Raw genomic sequence first — 23,610 nt, 5'->3', positions numbered from 1 at the left:
TGATATACCCAGAACATGAAAGATCAGGAAAGGCTCAAATTAGATACCAAAGGGCGAGATACTTTCTCAGTATTTATCAACCTAAAGGGCAAGTGGAATGAGAACTACATTCTTTAAGACAATTTACCCAAACAGCGTGGTTTTCAAAGGGGATGGGTCTGGTGGGCCACAAAGAACCACATGGGGTGCTTTGCAAGGCTCCCCAGAGTATATAAGTGGACACTGCTGGGCATTTGTGAAAAGGCTCAGGTGACACTGATTTTCATTCCCATCAACACACTTCCTTAGAGAAACTTATTCATGGCATTTACTTCACAAAGTATAGTTATCTGATTTTCTAATCCTTTATTGCATGGTTAAAGCTACTACATAATGTGCATTTCCATCCTTTCTCTAAAGCTTTTTGTTAAGAGTATTTAATGGACTGCTGGTAGGATGGCTTTTGTTAGAATCTTGGATTAGGGGGAAAAATCGGCCCAACTACCCGGCAATTTCCATACAGTAAATTGTTGCCTTGTGTCCGAACTCTGAATAATACACAGGACATTAAATTATCAGGCGACAGTAAAATGGAATAGATTTGAACTGGGAGTGAAAAAAAGCTAAAAGCAAATGGAAGCCCATAAACCATTAAGCAGATTCCAATCTTAAAACGCTTTGTGAACAGGAAGGGCGACTGATTTAACATTCTGGTTATCACACCCCAGAGGGTGTCTCTGCACAGGCAGAGAGGTGCCCTGAACCACCTCACGTCAATGTCAAGGTTTGTTTCTGTCTGGGTGTGGAAAAGCTGGCCTGTCAACCTTCAATCCCAGGCACAGGCCAGTTATTAAGGATTTAAAAGATAACATCTAGAACTTTACAATTCGTAAAGTGACAGGTTAAAAAAAAAGTTTTTTCCAACTGTAGAAATGACGAATATACTATCTAGACTAATTAGAAGGATTTTTGAATCAAAAATAACAGTGGCTGCTATGACAACATTGAAGGTTTTGAATTACAAGCTACAAACTGTCCTTTCTGATATATGAGCAAAATGCCTTAGGAGCCCAAGCAAATCCTTCTCTTAACAGAAGGAGAAATGGACCCAGGAGGTGTTGCACATCTGGTTTCTGGAAGAGCCAGGGCAAAGAGGAAGCTTTCGGGACTGGTCTGAGAGTAGTTTTTTACACTTATTATATTATTCACACCCTTCGATCTAATTCCTAAGTCGCCAAACCCTTCACAATACCCGACAGTTTTTTAATGAGTGAGAAGCTTCACTTCTACATTGGGAAAGGGTAACTTTTACAAAAGTTTAATAGCAGGAGTTTACCACAGCTGAGAACTCCCTTTGATCTGTCCCAGCACAGGCTTTGGGTCACAGACTCAGGCTCAAATACAAGCGAATTCACCTCTGGAACTCGAATTTCTGATCTAAAAACTCAAGGTGGCAACATCCGTTCCATTATTAGGATTGTTAAGCAGGCTGACAGAGCAAAGCCCTCACCTCACAGAAGGTTCTCACAAGATGTCAGGATCCTCCTCAGTGCCATTTCTGCTTCTCGTCCTAACAGCTCGCCCCCAATAATGTCCAAGTAAATAACCTGGAGAGTTGCTTCACTTGTAACACACATTCTATGGGGTTCAGTACCCTGAAGAGGAATGCAGCCAACATCACTGTAATTTCCTGGAGAAAGCTCTGCAGAGTCATGGCAGGTACAACTGCCAAAGTGCAGGGCAATTTCAGAGAATGACACCCACCCCCAAGACTTGATCTGAAGACCACCCAGCCCTTTCTTTCCACCTCCCATCCCTACCTCCCACCAGCTTGGCAACCAAAATCCTAGAAGGTCTAGAAGGAAAAGCACGCAGTCCTAGCTTGAGGGGGAACCTATGGTCACACTATCCTACTCATACTGGATATTAGGAGAATTAATGAGCTAATGTCTGAAAAGGCCTATGACTTCCTACGGGGCAAAGTAGCCAAAAACTATAAAGCACTGGTATAGCCCGAAACACAAACTCAGCTGTTAATTGGGATGTGGAACGTGCTAATTATAACTCACAGACTTCTCAATTTGTTCCCTCAAGGTGGATAAAAAAAAAAATTCCATGAAGTTGAATGTGTTTAGATTGGCAAACCCAAGACCCTGGAACCCCTAGATGAATGTAAAACCACTCAAATATAACTGGCACACCAGACAGCTCTGATTGTTCCTGGCCGGGGCACAGACACCAAATATGACCAGTGATCATGAAGTTGAATACGGCCACGATAGGAAAAACAATTTCCCTTCCAAATGAACTTCCAAGTGAATCAGAGGTTCCCAATCTCATGCCACATGCTAACAGCCTCACCAAAGTCCTCCTGTCCCTTGCCCCCTTTTCCCTACTTACACTGCTTGTAGATTCATTCTTCCTGTTCTCTTTATACCTGATCAAACTATCCAATCACTCAAGGTATTCCATTGTAATTAAAAGTATAGTGATTTGCACCTGGTAGGCACTCACATCGGGTTTCCCGTACCTGTTAGTTTTGGGGGTACCTATAGACCGGCTTCTGAAGACAACTGGCCCAACAAAGATGCTTACATAAAATAGCCCAGGTTACACCAGAGAACTACCTTCTTTAAAAAGGGCACCTTCCCATCATTCAGGCTCTTTCCCATGATATTGGAGGAAAATGTATTGAATTGAGTGCATTCTTCTTGTTCTTTGGGGCAAGGAAGCGAGTTATGTCTCAGGGAAGCATCAGCTGTTGCATTCTGCAACAGACCACAGAGGTCAGAATGACTACCATGGTGGCTCCAGAAAAAATAAAAAAAAACCCTGCAGCTCGCTCACAGTGAGACCTTGGGCACACTGCTAATTCCAAGCCTCAGTTTCCCCACAAAGGGGCTAAAGATGACATCTCCTAAGATCCTGTTTCAGCTTCCATCATTCTTGATTCGACAAAAAAGGTTCAACTCTGGAAAGATGGAGTACCTTCATTTTTAGGTGAGCATACATCCTGGGTCTGGTTATAAGGGATGTTAAAAACCAAAAATGCCAGCCCACAAGGATCTTTCTCAATGACATTTACTCAGAGGTAATGGAAAGAAGCTCTCTTTATTTTGACCTCACTAGGAAAAAAATGTACTGAGGGTCTAACCATAAACAGCACAGACAGCAATGCACAGAATCAACAGGATATTGTAAGCAAAGGCACTGAGGCACATGTGAAGGTGTTCTCTGTGTGTTTACATCTATAAAGTGCAAAATGGCACTGGCTATTTTGATAAATTAATTCATCTAGGTATGAAAGCAAACAGGATCTGAAATTACAAATTAAGAAACCCATATAGTAAAAGAGAAAAATATGCATTATTCAACAGTGCATCTTTAGTAATGCTTCTGTACTCGTAGTTAAGAAAAAATTCTTTAGAATAAAAATTCAGAAGCTTCCTCAAGCAGTTATCCACTAAAATAAGATTTAATACACAATATAATCAGAGAGAGATGTTTATACATTTACATTAGGATTTTATGAATGTTTATTAGTTGAGAATTGATCAAACGAAATAGCTAAGATCTTCCAAAAAAGACACTGATAATGTAAATTGAGAAGGCAAAACTATTTTGTCATTTAAAAAGAATTTTTAAAGAAAATAGCTAAAACACAGTGGGTTACTTCATTTAAGCTAACTAAAATCAACAATCATAATAGAATTTGGAAGTATTTTCTGGGTTAATTTTTTTCTAGTTTTTCTTTTTTTTTCCTTTCTTATTTTCTTTCTTTTTTTTTTTTTTGAATTTTTGTAAGAGTTTACTACAGCCAAACTGACTATCTGCTGGGGAGCAGAGCTCAAATGCTCCTCTAGCTTTTCTAATATTAGAAGCATTACTGAATTTAAAATCAAATGCACCATTACACACACCTTACATCCTAAAGTATTTGAACTAAAAGATATAGGTATACCTATAAGTTAAACAATCCTTTTAAGGCAAATTAAAATGTTTACAAAAATTTGTCTACTAAATTTAAACTTATAAATGTTAACTAAATTTGAATAACAGTTCTGCTAATTTCCAAAAGTTCTGTAGGACAGCAATTATTTCATATATTTATATATTGATATAAACATACAAATGCTCCCTAACTTTTTTTCCCTTGACTATTGTACAAAATCTTTAAAGCTATACAAAAATCAATGTTTAAAGTTAATCGGTTTGACCATGTATAGAACCATACAATAAATTTTCTCAAGGGAAGTTTTGGTAAAAAATAAAATATTCAATAGTTAACTATGCTGTATATGCCTGATTTAAAAAAAAGTTAATTTCCTTCTACAAGTAGTTTATTAAAAAAAAAAAAAAGTTTTCAAAATGCCAATTACATTGTAAATCATCAAATTAAAAAGCATAAAAACTTAAAATTTACAATTCACCCTTAATTACATCTCTCAATAGGTAGGCAGACAGGCAGATGAAGATAGAGATATAAAAAATATAGAGTTCTTTCTAAATGACATAATTATAAGGCCTCCCCCAGTTTAGAAATTAAAACTGCTTACAAACTTTTCTTCTTTATTGTTTTTTTCTACTGATTTAACTAGCACTTTAGCATTCTGTTCATATGAAAGGGAGAGACAAACATTCATTGTGACAGGAAGAACACATAAAGTACAACAAATATTTTGCACACAGATAAGGGAAAAGTAGGTCAATATCCTGTGGCTAGAAAGAAGCGGCCTCAGCTTCCATGCACAACTGTATTATATGATTAACCATGCCATACTCTCTTCTATTCACAGCCGACTGCTCTGTCCTGTGTGCCTGATACACACAGGCACTGGGAGAAAGAATTAGAGACGCATCTACTCTTCCCAGGCATCAGCAATCTGGCTGGGGAAAGAAAATACTGATGAGCAATATAACTAAAAAAACAATTGCTCACACAGGACAGATGATTCACATCAAATAGAGGAATATAGAGACTGATGTTTACATTTAAAGGAGAAGCTATTATCATGATATAGGAGGATCAGAGAAGGGTGGCCAACTTTCTGAGGATGAGGAGGAGGATGTGGTTAAGCAGAAAAGAACTTTAAAGCAAAAAGTACAAAATATATTCAGGAGATAGTGACTAGGCAGAGAGGCAGAAGATAGCTGGTGGAGGGCCCTCCCTGATGGGCCATGAAGCTGGGAGAAGAGGTAAGCTGAGGCAGGACTGGGAGTGCAAGTGAAGGAGCTTTTAGTCGTGACCGTGTAGGGAGAGGAGAGGGAAGCATTAGGCAACGTATCTCCTATGTCTCTGCTACAGTCATCACTGATGTCAGCGCATCCAGAGGACAACAAGTGGACTGAGAGTCACTGGTGAGAGTTGGGTGAAAAAAAAATTGGGGACAACCATTACTGATGACATGGAGTCATCAAAAAAATTTTTGTGCAGGGATAGAGACAACACAAAAATTTAAAGGAGGTTTAATCAGGAAATAGTCTGAATTAGTGGCGAGAATGACTAGAAGCAGGGAGTAGTAGGACTGCTCTAGTCAGTTGTTCAGTTTGAGCACTGCATTAATGTGGGCCAGCCAAGGGGGAAAATGGACACCGGCCTCAAGTCAAGCTCCAAAGGGATTGTGTTTGCCCTAAAGGGTACTTTTTTGTAATTGCATAAAGGCACAACAAGCTAGCAGCAGAGAATCCAGTTGGGGCATAATCTAGTAGTTCAGGAAAGAGAGCTAGGGTAGAACTAATAGAAATGAAACGAGAAGATAAACATACAAAAGAAATAGCAGATGAAATCTATCATAAAAGGTGGGAAACTATTTTGATGGAGGGTAAGAGAGGAGGGCTTTAAGAAGATGAAAGCAGGGCTTTCTCATCCAAATGCATAAGGACTGACAATTCAGTTTTTCAAAAAGCCAGTTAGAGGTGAAAGTCATTAAAAAAATGATACATACCTACACATATTACTTTAAATCAAATCCTATAAACATACATTTATTTGCCAATCTTTTGCTGTAAGGCTGAGGCCTTTTCTTGAGTATATGTCCCTGACTGTAGAACCCGGTGGTCTTTCTTGTACAAACCATCCTCACGGCATCATCCTCCAGGTCCAATTTTTTAAAAGAACAGTGCAGTTATAAAGATACCTGGGAAGCAGTGTAGGGTAGACTGCATTACTCTTGACAAATGCTCGATACACCTCTCTGTGGGAAGATTACACAACCCCACGTGCTGAATTCAGGTACAGGGCCAAATAGGCTTCATAGCAGCCTTTCCCTCTACGGCAGGGATCACCAATGTTCCAGGGGGTGCTGCTCCATCGCTGTGGCCCAAAGTAAGGATGAGGACAACATAGAGTGGGGCTCCCACCTGACCTACAAGGGACATACAGTGTAAGTGCTGATTTTTGCTTTGAGCCACTAAGATTCTCAGGTTTACATAATCACAACTTAGCCTACCTATCCTGAATGACTGACAACATTAGTGGGACTACTTTTATTTTATGATTCCCCAAAATGCATTTGTGTTTTCTCAGCCACTCCTAAATCAGCTGTAATCATTTCGAAATGTACTCTTATCAGGTGGTTTCCAAAGCGTTCAAATGAATTTTTATGGAAACAGGGTTTTTTTGCACATATATTTAAAACCATTATATTAAACGTATTAAGTACACTGGCATAAACATGTTTGGAAATAAACACAGCTGAGTCTGGATAAGCATCTATCACCACTGGTGGGAACACAAACTGAGGAGCACACTGCAGGGTAGCTCTCTAACTTTAAGCATTCGGTGTATTATGGGCATCAGTTGACATATTTTACACTGGAAAAGAGCACCAAATAATACAGCAAGTCTGAGGGTCACTAAGAGCTTGTACTATTTTCTAAAGCTGTGAACCTAGACAATTATAGGAATGAACAGTACTATTATATTACCAGATTAAAAATCGGGTTGGGTTTTAAAATTATATCCAACTGCCATATTTACTCTGGCCCAAATGTACAGTCAGAAGTGCTTAAGTCATTTAAGAAAGCACAAAAATAACACTTCAAACCCACAACCAGACATAGTCAAGAGTACAAGGTCACATGTCATTCCAATAACCTGCCTCTTAAAGATAGAAAGAATAAACATGTAAGTTACTATTAAAAACTAAATTTGAGTTTCATACTTTAAAATTACATACTTCTTTAAAATTGTCTACAGACATAATGTTCCTCTCAAGATTGCCCAGAAAAATCTGGGTGCTACTATTTAAGGTAGATGAACAATAACTCTATCCATAATTTATAGACTTTGAGAAATCTGATAGCCTCTTCAATAAAATTATAAACTTTTATGTGGGCATCATATTGACAGATTTCAACAGACAATTAAGAGAAACATCATGTAAACATATATACACCAGAGACCCCAAAACGATCAACCACAATTTAAATAACATACTCACAAGTTAACCCTGACCCTTTCACCAACACCATGCATGTAAAGGCTCTTCCTCAGCATCAAATACAAGAACCTTAACCTCTACATAGCTTGAATTCAAAACACAAACAATTAAAAAAAACACATCTGGAGAAAAAAGGCAATAATACCATACCTGCCAAATAATTCTGCCCCCAGATTCTACTGGGATAGCTCCCCACTCAGTCTTATTTTAATCCAGGTGGGCTTTTAAAAAGAAATAAACCCAAAATCAAACTCAAGGGAGAAAAACATTAATTTGTGAAATATGAAGTGACCTCAAATATAAACTTTACTGCACCTCGACCTAAATCATTGTTCCCACTGTTTTGTTTTGTTTATAACTACAAGATGAGCAACTATGAAGACAGGATTACAAAACAGTTTAGTCTGATCCTCAAATAAAATTCCCTACTAAGTTAACCTGACACAAATATTATGCCTGGGAGAATGAATACTTTGCTATAGGAGACTGAGTTATAAGTTGAGAAGGAATTGAAGACAGATAGAAGAAGTGATCTCAGGAAGTAAAGAGAAACAAGGCCCAAACCCTGTATAATCTGGACACCAGGTGACCAGGAGGAGATGAGGTATGAGGACAGAACAGCACAGGTCACCAAAGCCAAGAAACAAAGAGTATGTCAAGAAGGAACAGATGGTCAACAGTGTAGGGGGATGAAGGAGCATGGGGCAAGGAGGAAGACAGGTGGGTCATCAGGCTTCGAATCCATCTGGTAGGGCCTGAACTGTATGCCCGCAAAATTGACTATGTCCCTGCAAAACTCATATGTTGAAACTCTAACCCCTAGTATCTCAGAATGTGACTGTATTTGGAGTTGGGGCCATTAAAGAGGTGAGTAAGTTAAAATGAGGCCGTTAGGCTAGGCCCTAACCAATATGACCCTATGAGGATACAGCAAGAAAGTAGCCACCTGCAAACCAGGAAGTGAGGCCTCAGAAGAAAATAAATCTGTCGATATCCTGATCTCGGACTTCTACCTTCAGAAATGACAAAACAAACTTCTGTTGTTTAAGCTGCCCAGTCCGTGATACTCTGCTAGGCAGCCCTAGCAGATTAATATACCGCTACAACGCCTTCTAGCCCTTCTGGAAGCTACCTACTTCTCTCTCTTCTTCCACGGCTAGGGTTTCTGACAGAGCTTACCTTTGACAGCTGCCAGCCTTCCTAGGCACCCACAGTTCACTCGGTGCATGCCACTGATAAAGCCCCAAATAAAATGTCACCACCTGTTTGTTGCCCACTGCACACCCTCCTTGAAACACTCTCCTACCCTGGCTTCCAGGTGGCCATTTCTTCCTGGCTGACCATTTCCCACCCTGTCACTCCTTATTTTCCTTAGTAGCTTTTCCTTCCTCTCCCTGTCACAAAATAACATATCCCAGAGTTCTATTATCCACCTTCCTCTATTCTTGTTCCACCACTAAGCAATCCTAACAACATCTACAGCTTCAACCACAGCTGTATGCTGGTGATCCTTTCACTGGACTTCAGGCCCTGGCTTGTCTCTCAGCTCCAGGCCCTGCATTTCAACGGTCTGCTGAGTTTCCCTCACTGCCTAGAGGTCCCACATCCCAAACAGAGCCCGTTCCCTTCAGGCCTGGCTATGTCAGCCATTCCTGAGATCACACGAGTCAGAAACTTGGGAGTCATCGCAGACTCCAACTTTCCCTTATCCACCAAACCAGTCACCATACCTACCCCCTCTGGGGAAAGAGGGGCACACAAAATGTTCATGACAATCTCTGGTCCAGTCACCTTGTTCTCACTCTCTGTCGTCAGAAAATCACCCAAAATATGGAAAAGATTATACATACAAAAATTGTTCATCACAGTATTATTTACAATAGCAAAGTGGCATAAGCAACCCAAATGCCCGATAATTAAGAGATGTTTAGGAAAATTATGGTACTCAATGGAATAATATACAACTATACAATTCACTTCAAAAATTATGCAGCAATATAGAAAATATATATACTCTATGATTACCATCATTTTAAACCATAAAAAGCTGGGAAAGGAATATTCAGAAATGATCACAGTTGATATTTTAGAGTAGATGGCTCAAGAAGTATCTTTTTTAGCTCCATTTTCCAAACTTTCTGTAATGTTCTTAAGATAATTTCTCTAGTACAAAATATCCAAAAGAGAGTTCTAGTGATATCGAATTTTCTGAATTGCTTGGTTTCAGGATAAATGGGAAGTTCACTACAGGACTCTCTTCAGCTGTCATTCCACCTCCATGCTACATCTGTTGCAACATCCAATGCAAACTTCCATGAAATCGAGTTTCTCCCTAAATCCTATTATATTTGTAGCCCCCAGAGTAAGATCCTAAAAATTGATTAATGCTTTCAAGAAATCCAACTGGACAGATAAACAGCTGCACCACTGTGGAACTGGCTTCCACCGTCTGCCATGGTCATTAACTGTTCCAGTAAGAAAAGATCATCATGCATAAGCTGCTGCCAAGAGCACAAGTGTAAAGCTGGAAGCTGAATCACAGAAGGTGAAGCTACCTCTACATCAAATGCATGACAGGCTCACTGACTGCCATGTAAGAAGAGCATTGTCTCCAACCAAATAGGAGAGAAGTTGTCAACTACGCCATCCTAGATGGTCTCTAAGTCACCTGTAGAGGATGTAAAATGGTACAAGTTTCCTTCAACATTTTACCTATACCTTTTTGTTTGTTTTTTAAACTGGCGATAAATGGCAAGTATTAAAATTGGGCTGACAATTTTACCATTATGTCTTCCACACGCATGCTCTACTCTTGGCATACCTCAGCTAAATCCAACAAATCTCTCCCCCGCCACATATTAATGTATATGATATGAAACAGGCAACAGCCACAAACGTGGTACAAGATTATGCCCACACCTATGTGGGTCCATGATGAAATCTGACAAGCAGTGTAAGGTATACAGACCTTCTACAGCCTGCTGTCTGGCTCAAAATGGTGTATATATTGTTTCCACTTAAAGAAGTCCTATGATGAATCCTTTTGAAAAGTAAATGCTAAATCTTAGTTATATCCACTCTATAAATCCAGATATTACTGTAACAGTACAAAGACTTCCTTACAGCAGAAAAGTTCATAAATATTTATCTTGCTTTCAAATTAAGCATTTGTGTTAGAAGATGAAAAATATTACATGTTAGAAGATGAAAAACATTACAAATTGTGGAATAAACTACAGCAAGGCATCACCTTATTTAAATCCTCTCAACTAGATTTTACATTCCACTGTGAAATCTCATTGAAATTAGCAATATTTCTCACATAAATAGTGTACGCCAGGCAAGATCTCTGTCATATCTTCCCTAAAATCTGTGTCAGTATTATTTTGAGATACTCACAAAGATACCACTGCTTAAGAATAAATTCCTGTAGAGAAAACAAACTTAGCTGGAAAACCCATTTCTCCACTAAAAATTATGCAAGAGGAAGCACATGAAAGGAAAGCTGGAAAGCTCACTTAACTTTTTAAAAAGTAATTAAAATCAACAGGCATTTGAGGAAATGTGTCAGATTTGGCAAAGCTTTCTTTGTAAAAACATATTTTGGTAATTTTCCAGAATTCTGTTCTTCCACACTGGAAAAGTTTAAAAATTCTGGCCAATAACAAAATGGTACCAACACAGGTAACCTTAAGAAAATAGGGAAAGAGGAAAATTTAACTTCAGCATTCCCTCGATCTTCCCTTTGTTTCAGCCTCCCAATCCCTTAAGATTCCCAGAGCTTTTAGGAGGTCACAGACCCCCAGAGTTTAGTGAGTTAGTAAGTTCGTTCGTTCATTCGTTCGTTCATTCATTCGTTCATTCATTCGCACATTCTAGGTGTGAGTAAATAAAAGTCAACTTAGATTTTTGAGGGTGAAAAGTTACATTTATATTTACAATTAAAAATAAAAAATAAAATATTCTTTACTTTAAATCGTAGACACGTGTGCATCATTTCTGTGTGTCAGCAAGCAAAGGAGAAAGATGCGGTAATGAAAGGAGGGGATTTTAAGGGGGAGAGGAGTGAGAGGAGACAAAAAGAGACTGAGTAACAGATGGCCAGAGGCCCACTCACTAGCACAGAAAGAAACAAAAAGAGATAATGACAGAAAAAGAAACATTTAAAGAAAGAACAGTTTCACAGGGAACCACATCCCCATCTTCTAACTTTGGGGATACTTCTACTGAAGACTTTTAAATACTATTGCATTTCTGCAACTATAAGCATAAAAGAGAAAGTAATCCACCTGTGCATGCGATTAGAGCAGGCAGACCCCAGGTGTCCCATCCTCTTCCACCCCACTCAGGAAATCTCTTGGGCAACTGCTAGTGTGATCTTCTTTCATAAGATTTTATTATGTTGGTAACATAACCAGATTACAGAAATTGTGGAAAATAAGAGGAGTAAATATAAAAGTCAGCCCAATCTACTAACACAATATACTAACACAATTACTGTTAACATTTTATTTCTTTGCCATCTTCCTCCCTACATATTTTTCAGGAGTAACTGGAGCCCGATAACAAATCAAAAATTATGGGCACTGCTTGGATTTGAACAGATCGAGTTATCTGGCAGTGGGGAGGAGGAACCCCAGGAATCCATTTTCCGGAAAAACTGAGTGGCAACTAACATTTACTCTGAGCCCTTGCTCTGTGCCTGACACTATTCTAGGCACTTACACGTGTTAACGCATTTAATCCCTAGTATACCCAAAGAAGAAGGTTCTATTATAACCTGCATTTTGCATATGAGAAACAGGAAGGTGAGACAGATGTAGTTCCAAGGTGATGGGTTACCAAGGAAAAGAGTCAAATTTCTAAACCAATACTTCCTCCAGAGCCTGGCCCATAACCATTGCACCACACCTCCTCCTGCTGAGACAAAGACTTATCATCATGTAAGAGAGATCCAAGCTCATATGAACTTGCCCCAGGTGCAAAGCCTGAGATGTGTGTAATTTAGACTGGACCCCTCCACCCACTCAACCCGACCCCATTCACACCTGAGTCCTCAGTGAGTGTTTGGACAAGGTGCCAGAGGGAGAGGGAAGAGGGCTGAGACACTGGAAGAGCCAAAGATGGGTGGCTCAAGACCCCTCCCAGGAAGGCAGAGAGGGCTTCTTCCCACCTGGGAGGAAGGCCCCAGACCAACAGTGCAGAGCACAGGACAGCGATGAATCATCCAGCTGTCACCAGGACTCGGGGAAATGGCAGTACTCAGATGATGGAGCGGGACTGGGAGATGGGCAGTAGTCCTGTTCCAGTCACATCATAGAGGCAGCTCTCTCAACTCAGTTTCATTTAAGGAGAAAGGGGAACATATTGACCAAAAATAAATATCTTCTTGTCATCATAATTTAAACACTATTAAATACCACTGTTATAATGATTTACTAAGAAGTAATAACTTGATTTGTTACTGATAACTAAAATTTCCATCGACTTAGCATTAAGAGCAGAGAGCCCTATCTCAAGTCTTCTGAGCCTTGTTCACTGCCTATAAAGCTCTTACATGCTTCTCTTCCTCTAGTACCAACTCATCTTCAGGCAGTTTCATCAATGTCCATTTCCTAAGACAGGCTTTCCCTGTGGCCCCACTCCAAAGTCTCCTCTCTCCACCTTTCTTAATCTCACAGCCTCCTGTTCTTTTCCTCCATTAGCATCTATCACAATTCATAAATAAGTCATACATATTGTGTTCATTTCGGCAATGTTTCTCCACCCTCATACTCCATGAGAGCAGAAACCACGTCTGTTCTACTCACCATGAAAGACTCAGTGCCTAGTATAGTGACTGGCATATACTAGCTATCCAAACATTTGACGAGTGAATAAATGAATACATTAAAGAACTAAAAGTCATCTCCACTTAATTCTAAAAGTATTACATATAATTTTAAAAGTAACATGAATTAATGAATTATGACATTTCCATTATAGGTTGTTATTTCAAGCTCTACTAGAAAAGCTACCCAACTTCAGGCGCCAACAGCAAACACAAGTCTAAATGTGAACTTGATCAATTGAGAACCATCAATAAACAAATTCAAATCAATCCCATTCCTGTATACCAGCAACATCATTCAGAAATGTGTCAAACAATTCCATTCGCAATGAAAGACAAATGCCATATGATTTCACTTATATGTGGAATCATATAAGAACAAAATTAAGAAACACATAAAACAGAAACTCATAGATACAGAGAACATTTCTGATGGTTGCCAGATGGGAGGGGATTGAGGGGATGGGTGAAAAGGGGGAAGGGATTAAGAAGTACAAATTGGTAGTTATGAAATAGTCATGGGAATATAAAGCACTGCATAAGGAATATAGTCAATAATATTGTAATAACTACATTTGGTGTCAGATGGGTACTAGACTCATTTTGTAAGTTATATAAATGTCTAACCACTATGTTGTACATGTGAAACTAATATATTATTATATGCCAACTGTAATTGAAAAATAAAAAATTTTAAAAAATGTTAAAAAAAAAGTGTGTTAAACATTTCCATTCACAATGACCACAAAAACTATAAAGCAACTAGATACAAACCTAACAAAAGTTGTAAGTTGTACACATACAATTATAAAATGGCACTGAGAGACATAAATAAAGGGTATATCAGGTTATGGATGGGAAGCCATGAAACCATAAAGATGTCAGTTCTCCCTGAATTTCTCTACAAATGCAATGTGATTCCAAGAACACAAAATAGAAAGAAAGAAAGAGAGAGAGAGAGAGGGAGGGAGGGAGGGGAGGAGGGAAGGAGGGAGGAGGGAGGGAGGGAGGAAGAAGGAAGGAAGGAAGCAGGCTGGAAGGAAGAAGGAAGGAAGGAAGGAAGGAAGGAAGGAAGGAAGGAAGGAAAGACAGACAAAATACCTGCTTCGAGAACTTTTTTGCAAGTTAACCTGAGTGAAGGGAGATGGAAGAATGTGATGTGCGCATGATAAATCAGCTGACAACAAATATGGGAAATGGCATTTTGTGTGAATATTAATAATTTAACTGTTATAGGTGTGCAGTGTTACTTAGAATATTTTGACTGTTTCAAATATTTTCTCTTTAAGTTACAAAACAATAAATGCTGTTTTTATAAGTTCACAAGAGCAAGAGTATGGGGGAAATTGACAGAGACGATGGGAACAAAGCTGGGTTGTAAAAAATGTGTAGGTGTGATAGGGGCTTCCAGGTTAAAAGAAAGACCCAGCAGAACAAAGGGGTAAAAAAGCATGACATATATGACATATGTGAGAGTGAACTAAGTGTGGCTCACACAGAATACACACTCTCATAGTCAGTGATGGATCCAGAAATGGTTCAATGGAGTGACTCAGCAGTGTCACCTATATAATCTCCCCCAAAAGTGATCGAATGATCACTTAGGTTGGCACATCTCTCTTGCAGGGTCACAGTACACAGGCACAAACAAGAGGCCATAAGAAGTTTCCTTCAGCAAAGAAACTTATTTAAAATATTATTTAATCAACACCTACTTGGCCAAGGAACCCTTTTTTACATTAACATCTGCTAACTTTATGGGTATTTTTTCCCCAATCTATTAACTTTTTATGGTATAACCCATTCCAGAAAATGTTACATTTACCCAGAATAGAGGGTTAAGGATTTGAAAATAAAAGGCAACAATCAACCAAACACTGCAACTGACTGGATGGAGAAGCAGAAAATAGAAGTAGGCAATGCTTCTGAAATCCAAACTGAAGATGGTGACAGAAAAGCGATTAGCACAAAGAGTGAAGCCAAAAGAGGATCAGCTATTAGGTGATGGGAACTAGCCCGGATTTAGATGGGTTTAGGGAGACAGCGGGATATCCCCCTAGAAAGAAAACTAAGCAAGAAGTTAAAAGACTTGAGGTCAAGTTCCCAGATGGGTCCTCAGTTAGCTTTATGAGCCTGAGCAGATCTCAAATACAACAAAGCAGTTACAGCAGTGACCTTTAAGACTCTCAACTTTAACATTCTACTATTCCAAATATCAGGTATTTGAAATCCAAATATCAATATAATTGATTTCTACCGATAAAGTGTGAAATTAACAGAATATAGGCTAAAAAATAAACAATTCAAGAATCTGATTATATGAATTTAAATATACAGGTGAGAGGTTTTTAAGAGATTTTGCAATTGTGGATGTTTAAGAGATATCCCTGAAACCTTTAAAGCTATCAAGTCTAAATCTGGGGCCCTCCCCCAGTGTCACAGAATACTCAGTATTCTGCTTCTGCAGAAAGCAGATTCCTGAATCTGACCCAATGTGTCAGTTCATATTGAAGATTTCAGACAAGTGAAAACTTTTTCCTCAATGGCTCACCACATCAGGGGTAGATCAAAACTGTGCTCTACTTATTACAACTGTAACTGGCATAAACTCAAAATTGCTAGAGGATTGAAAACTGGCATAAACTCAATGTTTACAAAATTTAAGCTTTTCCTAAAAGCATTTAGGCTGGACTCTAATGTGAATAAAATAGTGACAATCCTTTTGAAGAACTTTCTTTTGTGCGTATTTAAATTTATTTATTTATTTATTATTTTATTTTTTTTATTTTCTCCCTTCCCCCTCACCCCCTCCCTTGAAGAACTTTCAAAGAAAAAAATGATCAGCTAGGAGCAGAGCATATTTGCAATCTGACAACACTGTGAGTAGAGGTTCAGGGTCTAATAATACACACTTTAAAATGAAACAGCACTGAGGGAGGAGAGAGGTGTACACTGGAAAATGTAAGTGGGGCCAGCAGGGATTTTGCAATTAAAAGTTTTGGGGGTTGGGTCTTTTGGTGTGGGTTTTTTGTTTTTTGGTTAAAATGTATGAAAAATGCTTTCACGAAACAGGTGAAAATGAGGAGGCAAACGATGAGCACACGCACTTTAACAAAGCCAATAATTTACAATCTGTTCCATTGTCCTTTCAATTTAGTTTCCTAAAATCTCTTTAAGGATATTGAATTATTTTCTTTTTTTTAACAAGTTTAAAAACTTGTACCATACAATTGTAAATTGTATTTTCATTTTAACACATCAAAATGAAGCCATCTGTGCAATTTCAAAGCATCTTGAGTACATGCAGGATCGGCTGGAAAGTCCTGGGAAGGCAGAGGCCTGGTCTCTTCTTGGCCTCTCTGAGCTATCAAGGAAAACCCAGGCAGCTGGTATTTTTAGGAGCTCAATTGTTGTTTATCCAACAAGCGAAGGAAGCATGTCAAATTTCACTCTTCTCCAGACCTCAATTTCTAAAACTGCCTATCTTGAAAGAATATAAATCCATACCAACTCTTTTCTTCTCTGCCTTATCCAGTCTTATTCCCTATGCCCCAGCTCTGCAATGACACTATCAGACCCTGAGCTCCAAACTGGATGCCCTGCAGCGTAATGTACTCAGGTGGACAGAAAACCAGAGATCAGACAAACCCCCTGAAAACTCCCATATGGCCATCTAATTCCTGCAGAGAAAGCTGTGACCAGTAAAGAGTAAGAAAGATCACCAGGCAGAGACTGGCTCCTCAAGTCTCTCACTAACAGGCTGAACCCTGTTTCACCAAGTCTCCCAGTCGGGAAGGGAAATGATACAGGATGGGGGCGCCAAGCACAAGACCCAGAAACAGAGAAATTGAAAAGCGCTTCGACCAACTCTCCCAGCTCTGGACTAGCCAAGGACACCCACAGGAACCCTAACTCTGTGAAAAAGGAAGCCAGCCAGGAGGAAAAGAGATTGTCAGGGTGGGCTCTCCAATTCCTAAAAACTAATTCCTTAAAAGTGGCCCAAAGCCTCAAAGAACATTGTACCATGAGGCCATGTTTTATTTTGGAAAGCACACGGTCTTGGGCTTGATCTCCACCAGCTCCGGGCAGGTTTCTCAATTCCCTCATCTACAGAAATCTCTCTATTGAAGGATAGTTGAGGATTAAGTGAAACAAGCTATGGAAAGTACCCAGGATGTGGCCTGACACAATGCAAGTACCCGATACTTAATCGACAGTAGCATGAATGTCATATAAAATATGAATGACTCATTATTTGGGGACTTGGCATTTCCTGTCCACAATGCAAATATACCTGAAGTCTATGAACAGCCTTAGCAGGGCTGAATCTACAGCCATACTGAACCTAGCATGAAGATGGAATGCTGGCAGGTGTGGAAGGAAGAAGGCAGGAGGGCACCAAGGATTTGCCATTCGCCATGGCCAACCATGTTATTCAACACCTTCTCCCATGGAATGGCACTTTATACATCTTCAGGATCCAAAAAAGGATCTTCCGCTCTCTCCTTGGACAGTGACCAGGATGATACTCCCTAACATCGGAATCCGTCCACCCTTCAGAGATAGGCAGCATTCAGAGATCTGACCCCTTCCATACCATCAGAGGTTGGACACAATGCAGCTAAAGATGAGGAAGGCACTGTGTTCGGTTTCCTCCCACCCTCCTGCTTTTGTTTTTCAATTTTTGTCTCAGCAGCATGTGTTGTTGTGGGCCTTAGTCACCACAGCTATCACAGTTGTTTTCTTCATTTCACCAACATCCACACTCAGGGCATACCAATCTGCCCTGCTCAGTCTTCTGAGGCACAAAAAATGTCCTTGATTGCTGGTGATGCTGGTGAGCAGCCTTCATCCTTCTCAGCTGGGAAGCTGGAGGGGCTCTTTGTTAAATGTCCAGCAGACCACGCGTCTGCGCCCCTCTAAATATCCAATGGAGGGGACTTTAGTGATATGAGGAGACAAAAGTTACGGCACCCACACCACATCTTTGAAGACCCCAAATGGTGTCCTAGCCTGAAGTAATTAAACAAGTAGAGGTAAAACTTCCAGTCTTCAAAGTCTTATGTTAGAAACAAACAAAATAAATAAAAAACACCAATATTGACTTTGCCCAGGAGCATTCTGAGAAATCCATAAACAACTGATGATGTCATGGTTATAATCCATTCCACTCCTGCACTTGATGGTCATTCTTGGGTCAAAGTCAGAAACCTTGTGCCCAGCACCATCCAAGGATGGATACCACTTCCGTTCCTTTTTCACATTGACGCCTAAGCTCGTTCACTTCCCCTGTGGGGAAAGAATTGAGTACAGAAATCTTGTGGAATGTGTGTTCCCACAGAGCTCAGAAATTTGATGATCTCAGAGGATATCATAAAGAACGACCCTTGACACTTCCCTAAGGAAGAATGCCTTCTGTAAAAGGCGACTGCCAGGACAAAAAGCATATGCTGGGAAAATCTATGGCCTGCTGCTGCGTATGTTTCCAATTCTGATGCCCATTTCCTCTTTATAATCACATTCCTTCCCTCCTTATTCCTCTTCAAAAAAGATACAAGCAACGTCATGTTCTAATAAAGGCTGTAAGATAAAAGGAACTAAATGAATTTTGATAAATATAAAATGCTTGAATACTATGTAAGATCTACTTTATTCCACCACTTTTAAATGTTTCCCCCCCAAAAAAACTTTTTACATGTTGGCTGCCCAATTTTTTAAAAATAAAATTTCATTCACATAAAGCTTATTCACACAGGCCATTAACAGCACAAGGCTTTTTAAAGATATGGTTTGAAGAGTTGTGATGTCACTAGTCTAGCCTTCCAAACCCATCTTACAGTGGTTTTTGGAAGAATCAATTATGATAATATATGTGAAAGTGATTTAAAATCTGCAAAGGGCTAATCAAGTAGATAATTAAATGGGCTGCTATTCCTATTATTAAAAGATATCACACCATATAGTGTATACTTAGAAGAATATGGACCTTGGAATCAGAGATGGGAATTCATATCTCACCTCCACCACTTACCAGTTATCAACACAAGCAGGGTGGAAGGAGGCAAGTTAATAAACTCTCTAAGTCTCAGTTTCAACTGTAAAATGAAAAGAAAATCCACGCTATCAAGTTGTGAGGATTCACAGAGTAATGTATATATAAAATGCTTTGTACACAGTAAACACTTACTGAATGATAGCAACAATGACTGTTAGGCCATTTAATTAAAATCCAAATGTCCAGCTATTGAAACAATAGAAAGGAAGAGGAAGGAGAATCTCACCCAAAAGGAAGACAAATGCTAAACACATGGATCCTACACTCTGGGGATCCTTCTTAGCCAAACATTTCCCCACCCACAACTCCTTCTCCACTGATGTCAGAAGCCCCTAGTTGCTTTGCATAACTACAGCAATCAGGGAGAGGCAGCCTTTAACTCTAGGCTTGACAAAGTGATGATTCATCCCATCCCATGAAAGATATGCAGCCTGAAGCCAGCCTCATCACACAATAGGGCATGCATCTGACAGCCTGCGGCCATAGACCAACTATTTTTTAAGAGGATACCGCATCCGTGTCTCTAATAGAAGTAACAGTCTTATGCTTCGCATTTTGTTAATGTATATTCCAATGAGTAGTTGGGAGGAATCAAATTATAATATATTTTACAAAACAATTCACAGCATAAGTGAAAAGTCCAAAATAGCAAGACAACAATAACCAAGAAGCTCCCCTCTGTTCGCAGCCCGTGGCACAATGTTTCACCAACTTGCTGGTTGGACAATATCCCATTTCAACTTCACATCACAATAGCTCTTCAGGACAAGTCCCACTGCTTTTCAGCCCAGCCTGAAAATCTGACCACATCCACCATGAGAAAGACAAACCCTCAGCAGTAGCTTGTACAGTTCTTTTCCATTACCACTTAGTGGGCAAGGCAACATTTTTTCCCCCAGAGTAAGCTCCTAATTTGCCTTCTAAGTTTAAGAAGCTTTAAAACTTGGTTTATCCTAAAATGAATGGCCAATGGGGTGGTTTAATGTTGGATTCTCATGCTTGTCAAAGAGGCAGCACTGGGTCATTTTCCAGCCCCGCCTGCACCCAGACTACTATAACTGAATGTCTCCTAAACTGTCACCACAGTAATTCTAACCTTCAGTACAACTTTGGGATCCTTCCACTAGTGTCCCATAGGCACAAACCATGAATGCCTGGAAATGTCAGCCTCCTCCCAAAACAGTTTTGCTTGTAATACCCCATTCAAAAACACTCATCATTCAGTTCCCCATGGCTCCCTCCGCAGGTCAGCCAATCCTCTTGGGTTTCTTGATTCCAATCTAGGAAAGGGTCATTTAACAAATGCCCAACATATTAAATTCTACCTCCCCCTAAAAAAATTCCCATTCACCATAATGGTAAGTGTTCTCTTTCTTATTCAAGATGACTGACCCGCGTTTGGGAAGTGAAAAGCACAAAGGCCCTGGCTCCTCAACTCAAAACCCAAGTTGGTGTGTGTGGTGTGTGTTCTGGGAAAGAGTGTAAAAGAGTTTTTCAATCCAGTGTTACATAATCTGATTCATTTATTTAGCAATGTCTAATTTTCTGGTGGTTTCCCCCCAAACATTCCTGGAAAATTGTTATACTATACTATATTACAATGGAGAAAATTATTTTATGTCTAAATCGATTCCATAAAATTTGCCTCCTACCCATTGGAGCCAGTAACCATGAGCTACACACAGGGATCCACAGGCACGCACATACACACTAATACCCTGATTTACACACACAAGTCATCTTCCACTGTAACTAACAAGATTTGACGTCAGCAAACCAACACTGCGCAGCGCCTAGAACTCAAGGAAGCACACAACTTGTTGCAGCAATAAACGTTCTGCCACAGCCTGAACAAAGCATCACAAATAAGCTCCAGAAACCCACAGGGCTCTTGGACAAAATGTTGTGTTTGTAAATCACTCCCTACCCGGCCCCAGCACCCTCCAGGACTCCCGTTCCTAATGTGGTTTCCATTCCAGCCCCGCCCCTCCCCTTCCCTCCGGGGGACCGTGAATCAATCCCGTCCCGGGCAGGAAACCAGACTCGCGACAGCCCCTCCGCTGCGGCGGAACAAAGGAGAGGAGCGAGCTACACGCTCAGGAAGCCCCACCGGGTGCCGGGCCCTGTCCCCCGCCGCCGGGGCACGCCGCACCTGAACCCCACTCCCCATTGTTCTCCCTCCGCTTCCCATCCCGGAGGAGGCCACCCCGCGTCCTTCCACAGAACCAGGGGGCCAGGAAACAGCTGTGGGCCAGAGAGATGGACGTGTGGGTGAACACGCGAAAGATCTGGATTCCACTAAGCCCACGGGTACGAGTGCAATGGGGCAAAGTAAGAGCAACTTAGTTTCCAAGCCTCTTCCACCCGTCCCCGAAACAACTGCGGGGCTGAGACCACCCTGCGCGACCTCCGGCGTGGGTAGGTTTTCGCCGCAGCGCCGCCTCGCCCGGAGGACAAGGAGCCGCAGACCCTGCTGACCCGCGCCCCGCGAGGAGTGGCGGGGCCACGAGGACCCCAAGCACAAAGGCTCTGGGGGCGCGATTCACCGCCGCTCGCGGGCCGCGGCGGACCCAGCGGGAAGGACCGGGGAGAGGGGGAAAGCGCTCGCGCTACCTCGCCGGGCGCCACTCCGCCTCCGCGTCGTTCTCTCTCTGGCAGCGCTGCGGGACGCGGGCCCACCGCGTGGCTGCGGGGTTCCAGCGGCGGCTGCTCCGCAGGCGACTAGGCGGGCGCTGTCCCGCGGCTACCGGCCCTTCGCGCACCTCGCGCTCCGGCACCGCCTCCACTCGCCGCGGATCGAGCCCCAGTGCGCGCTCGTCTGCAGAGTGCTCGCCGGCTGCGGAGCGCTTGGCTGCGGCGGGAGGCGCCCGGCCACTCCCCTCTCCCGGGCAGGCGGAGAGTCCGGACGAGGGGCGGGGGCGGCGACCTCGCAGCCTGGGATTCGCCCCTCTGCTCTCCCGCAGCTCCCGGAGACACCGCCTCCCAATCGACTCACCTCCAGGCTCCCGGTGCCGGCTGCACAGCGCCCCCCGGTGAGCGCGGGCGACAGCCTTCGCACCACGGGGCAATCCTAAATGGGACGGGAATGGAAAAGAGGAGAGACGTCTGTCCTATTCCCCATGGAAGGCAGGGTCCTATCTTTTAGGATTGACTAACATCAAACGAGAAGTAGAATAACTGGAGTGCGAGGGGGTGGGGGTGGGGATGCGTTGACAACTACTAGCCAGCCTGGTGGCAAATGCTGACAATGAGTGAGAGTGTTCTCAATTTTTCCTCCTCTTCTAGATGAAAAAGTTTAGATACCCAAGAATATCATAAAATATTAATTTGAACAAAAGAGAAAAAAAGTATCGAGTGGCAAGGTGTGCTTTTACTTAGAAAGTGTTTAATATCTGTTAACCCAGTTAATCTTCCATGCTAAATAGCCACTGGCCAGTTGTTACAGAAAATAAAAGATAGTTTAAAAGAAATTTCAAATACTCATATACATTTAAATATAGTATACTAACTGGCATTGGGTAATAATCAATGATGGAGTAGTAATCTGCACATTATTTAGGCGTGTTGGAGGAGCCAGCAACTCAGGACATCCAGCTCCTCACTCCTACCGACTTCTTGCCTCTTTATAGAATTTGGAACAAGCCACCTGACTCAGGTCCTGGTTTCCTCATCCCTGAGGAGGGAAGGGTGCTCCTACAAAGTTACTCATTGGGTGAATTGAGGATTACTTGACTAAGGTGTTAAAAGCAATGTAGGCACAGTAATTATTACTCATGGTTCTAACTACTTTATCCTATAATGAAATAAATTGCTATAAATGGGGCCGGGTTAAATGGACTGACCTATATCTGGAAACTGTCACTAAAATGAGGTGAACCAAAGAATTCAGACCATGTATAGTAGTAACTCATTCTCAGAGGCACAAGAATCACAGGCACTGGGATTTGTCAAATGCCACCAGTAGAGTTTGGAAAGGTGGCAGTTCCCCAGATTGTATCTGCTTGGAACTATACCATCATCCATGACACCAACAGGCATCAATTCAGATCTGCAGAAGGCAGGATAAAGGTCTAAGCTAAGACATATTGAGTACCAGGTACTCTTTGTTTTTGTTTTGTTCTGTTTTGTTTTCTTGTTTAATCTTTACAAAATCCTGGGAGGTAAGTTACTCCCATTGTTCTTATTTTACAAACCAGGAAAGCCAAGAACAGAGAGCTAATTAGTGGCTATGTAGTTTAAAAACATGTCTACAACATGTCAACCAGTTCTTTAAAACTCTTCCCATTAAGGAGTGGAGTCTAATC

At 41.1% G+C, this 23,610-nt stretch overlaps 1 protein-coding gene across 5 annotated transcripts in view; it reads right to left on the bottom strand.

Annotated features, from left to right (window-relative positions):
- The window catches only part of MYO1B (myosin IB), a 159,273-nt gene extending 137,141 nt beyond the window's left edge, over nucleotides 1-22,132 (bottom strand). For 3 of the 5 annotated variants that reach the window (XM_039844287.1, XM_039844288.1, XM_039844292.1), the window contains exon 1: nucleotides 4,536-4,747. In XM_039844287.1, coding sequence (XP_039700221.1) covers nucleotides 4,536-4,622 — 87 coding nt within the window. In that variant the 5' untranslated portion in view covers nucleotides 4,623-4,747. Of the gene's footprint in view, nucleotides 1-4,535; nucleotides 4,748-6,116; nucleotides 6,286-21,919 lie in introns of those variants that run through there. The other 2 variants (XM_039844289.1, XM_039844290.1) reach the window with 2 other exon arrangements.
- Between the last annotated feature and the right edge of the window lie 1,478 nt (nucleotides 22,133-23,610).

The sequence above is a fragment of the Pteropus medius genome, unplaced genomic scaffold, assembly GCF_902729225.1.
Source record: "Pteropus medius unplaced genomic scaffold, Ma_sr-lr_union100, whole genome shotgun sequence".
Lineage (NCBI taxonomy): Eukaryota > Metazoa > Chordata > Mammalia > Chiroptera > Pteropodidae > Pteropus > Pteropus medius.
Note: the sequence above shows the minus strand (reverse complement) of the source record. Positions and strands in the feature narration are given on the sequence as shown.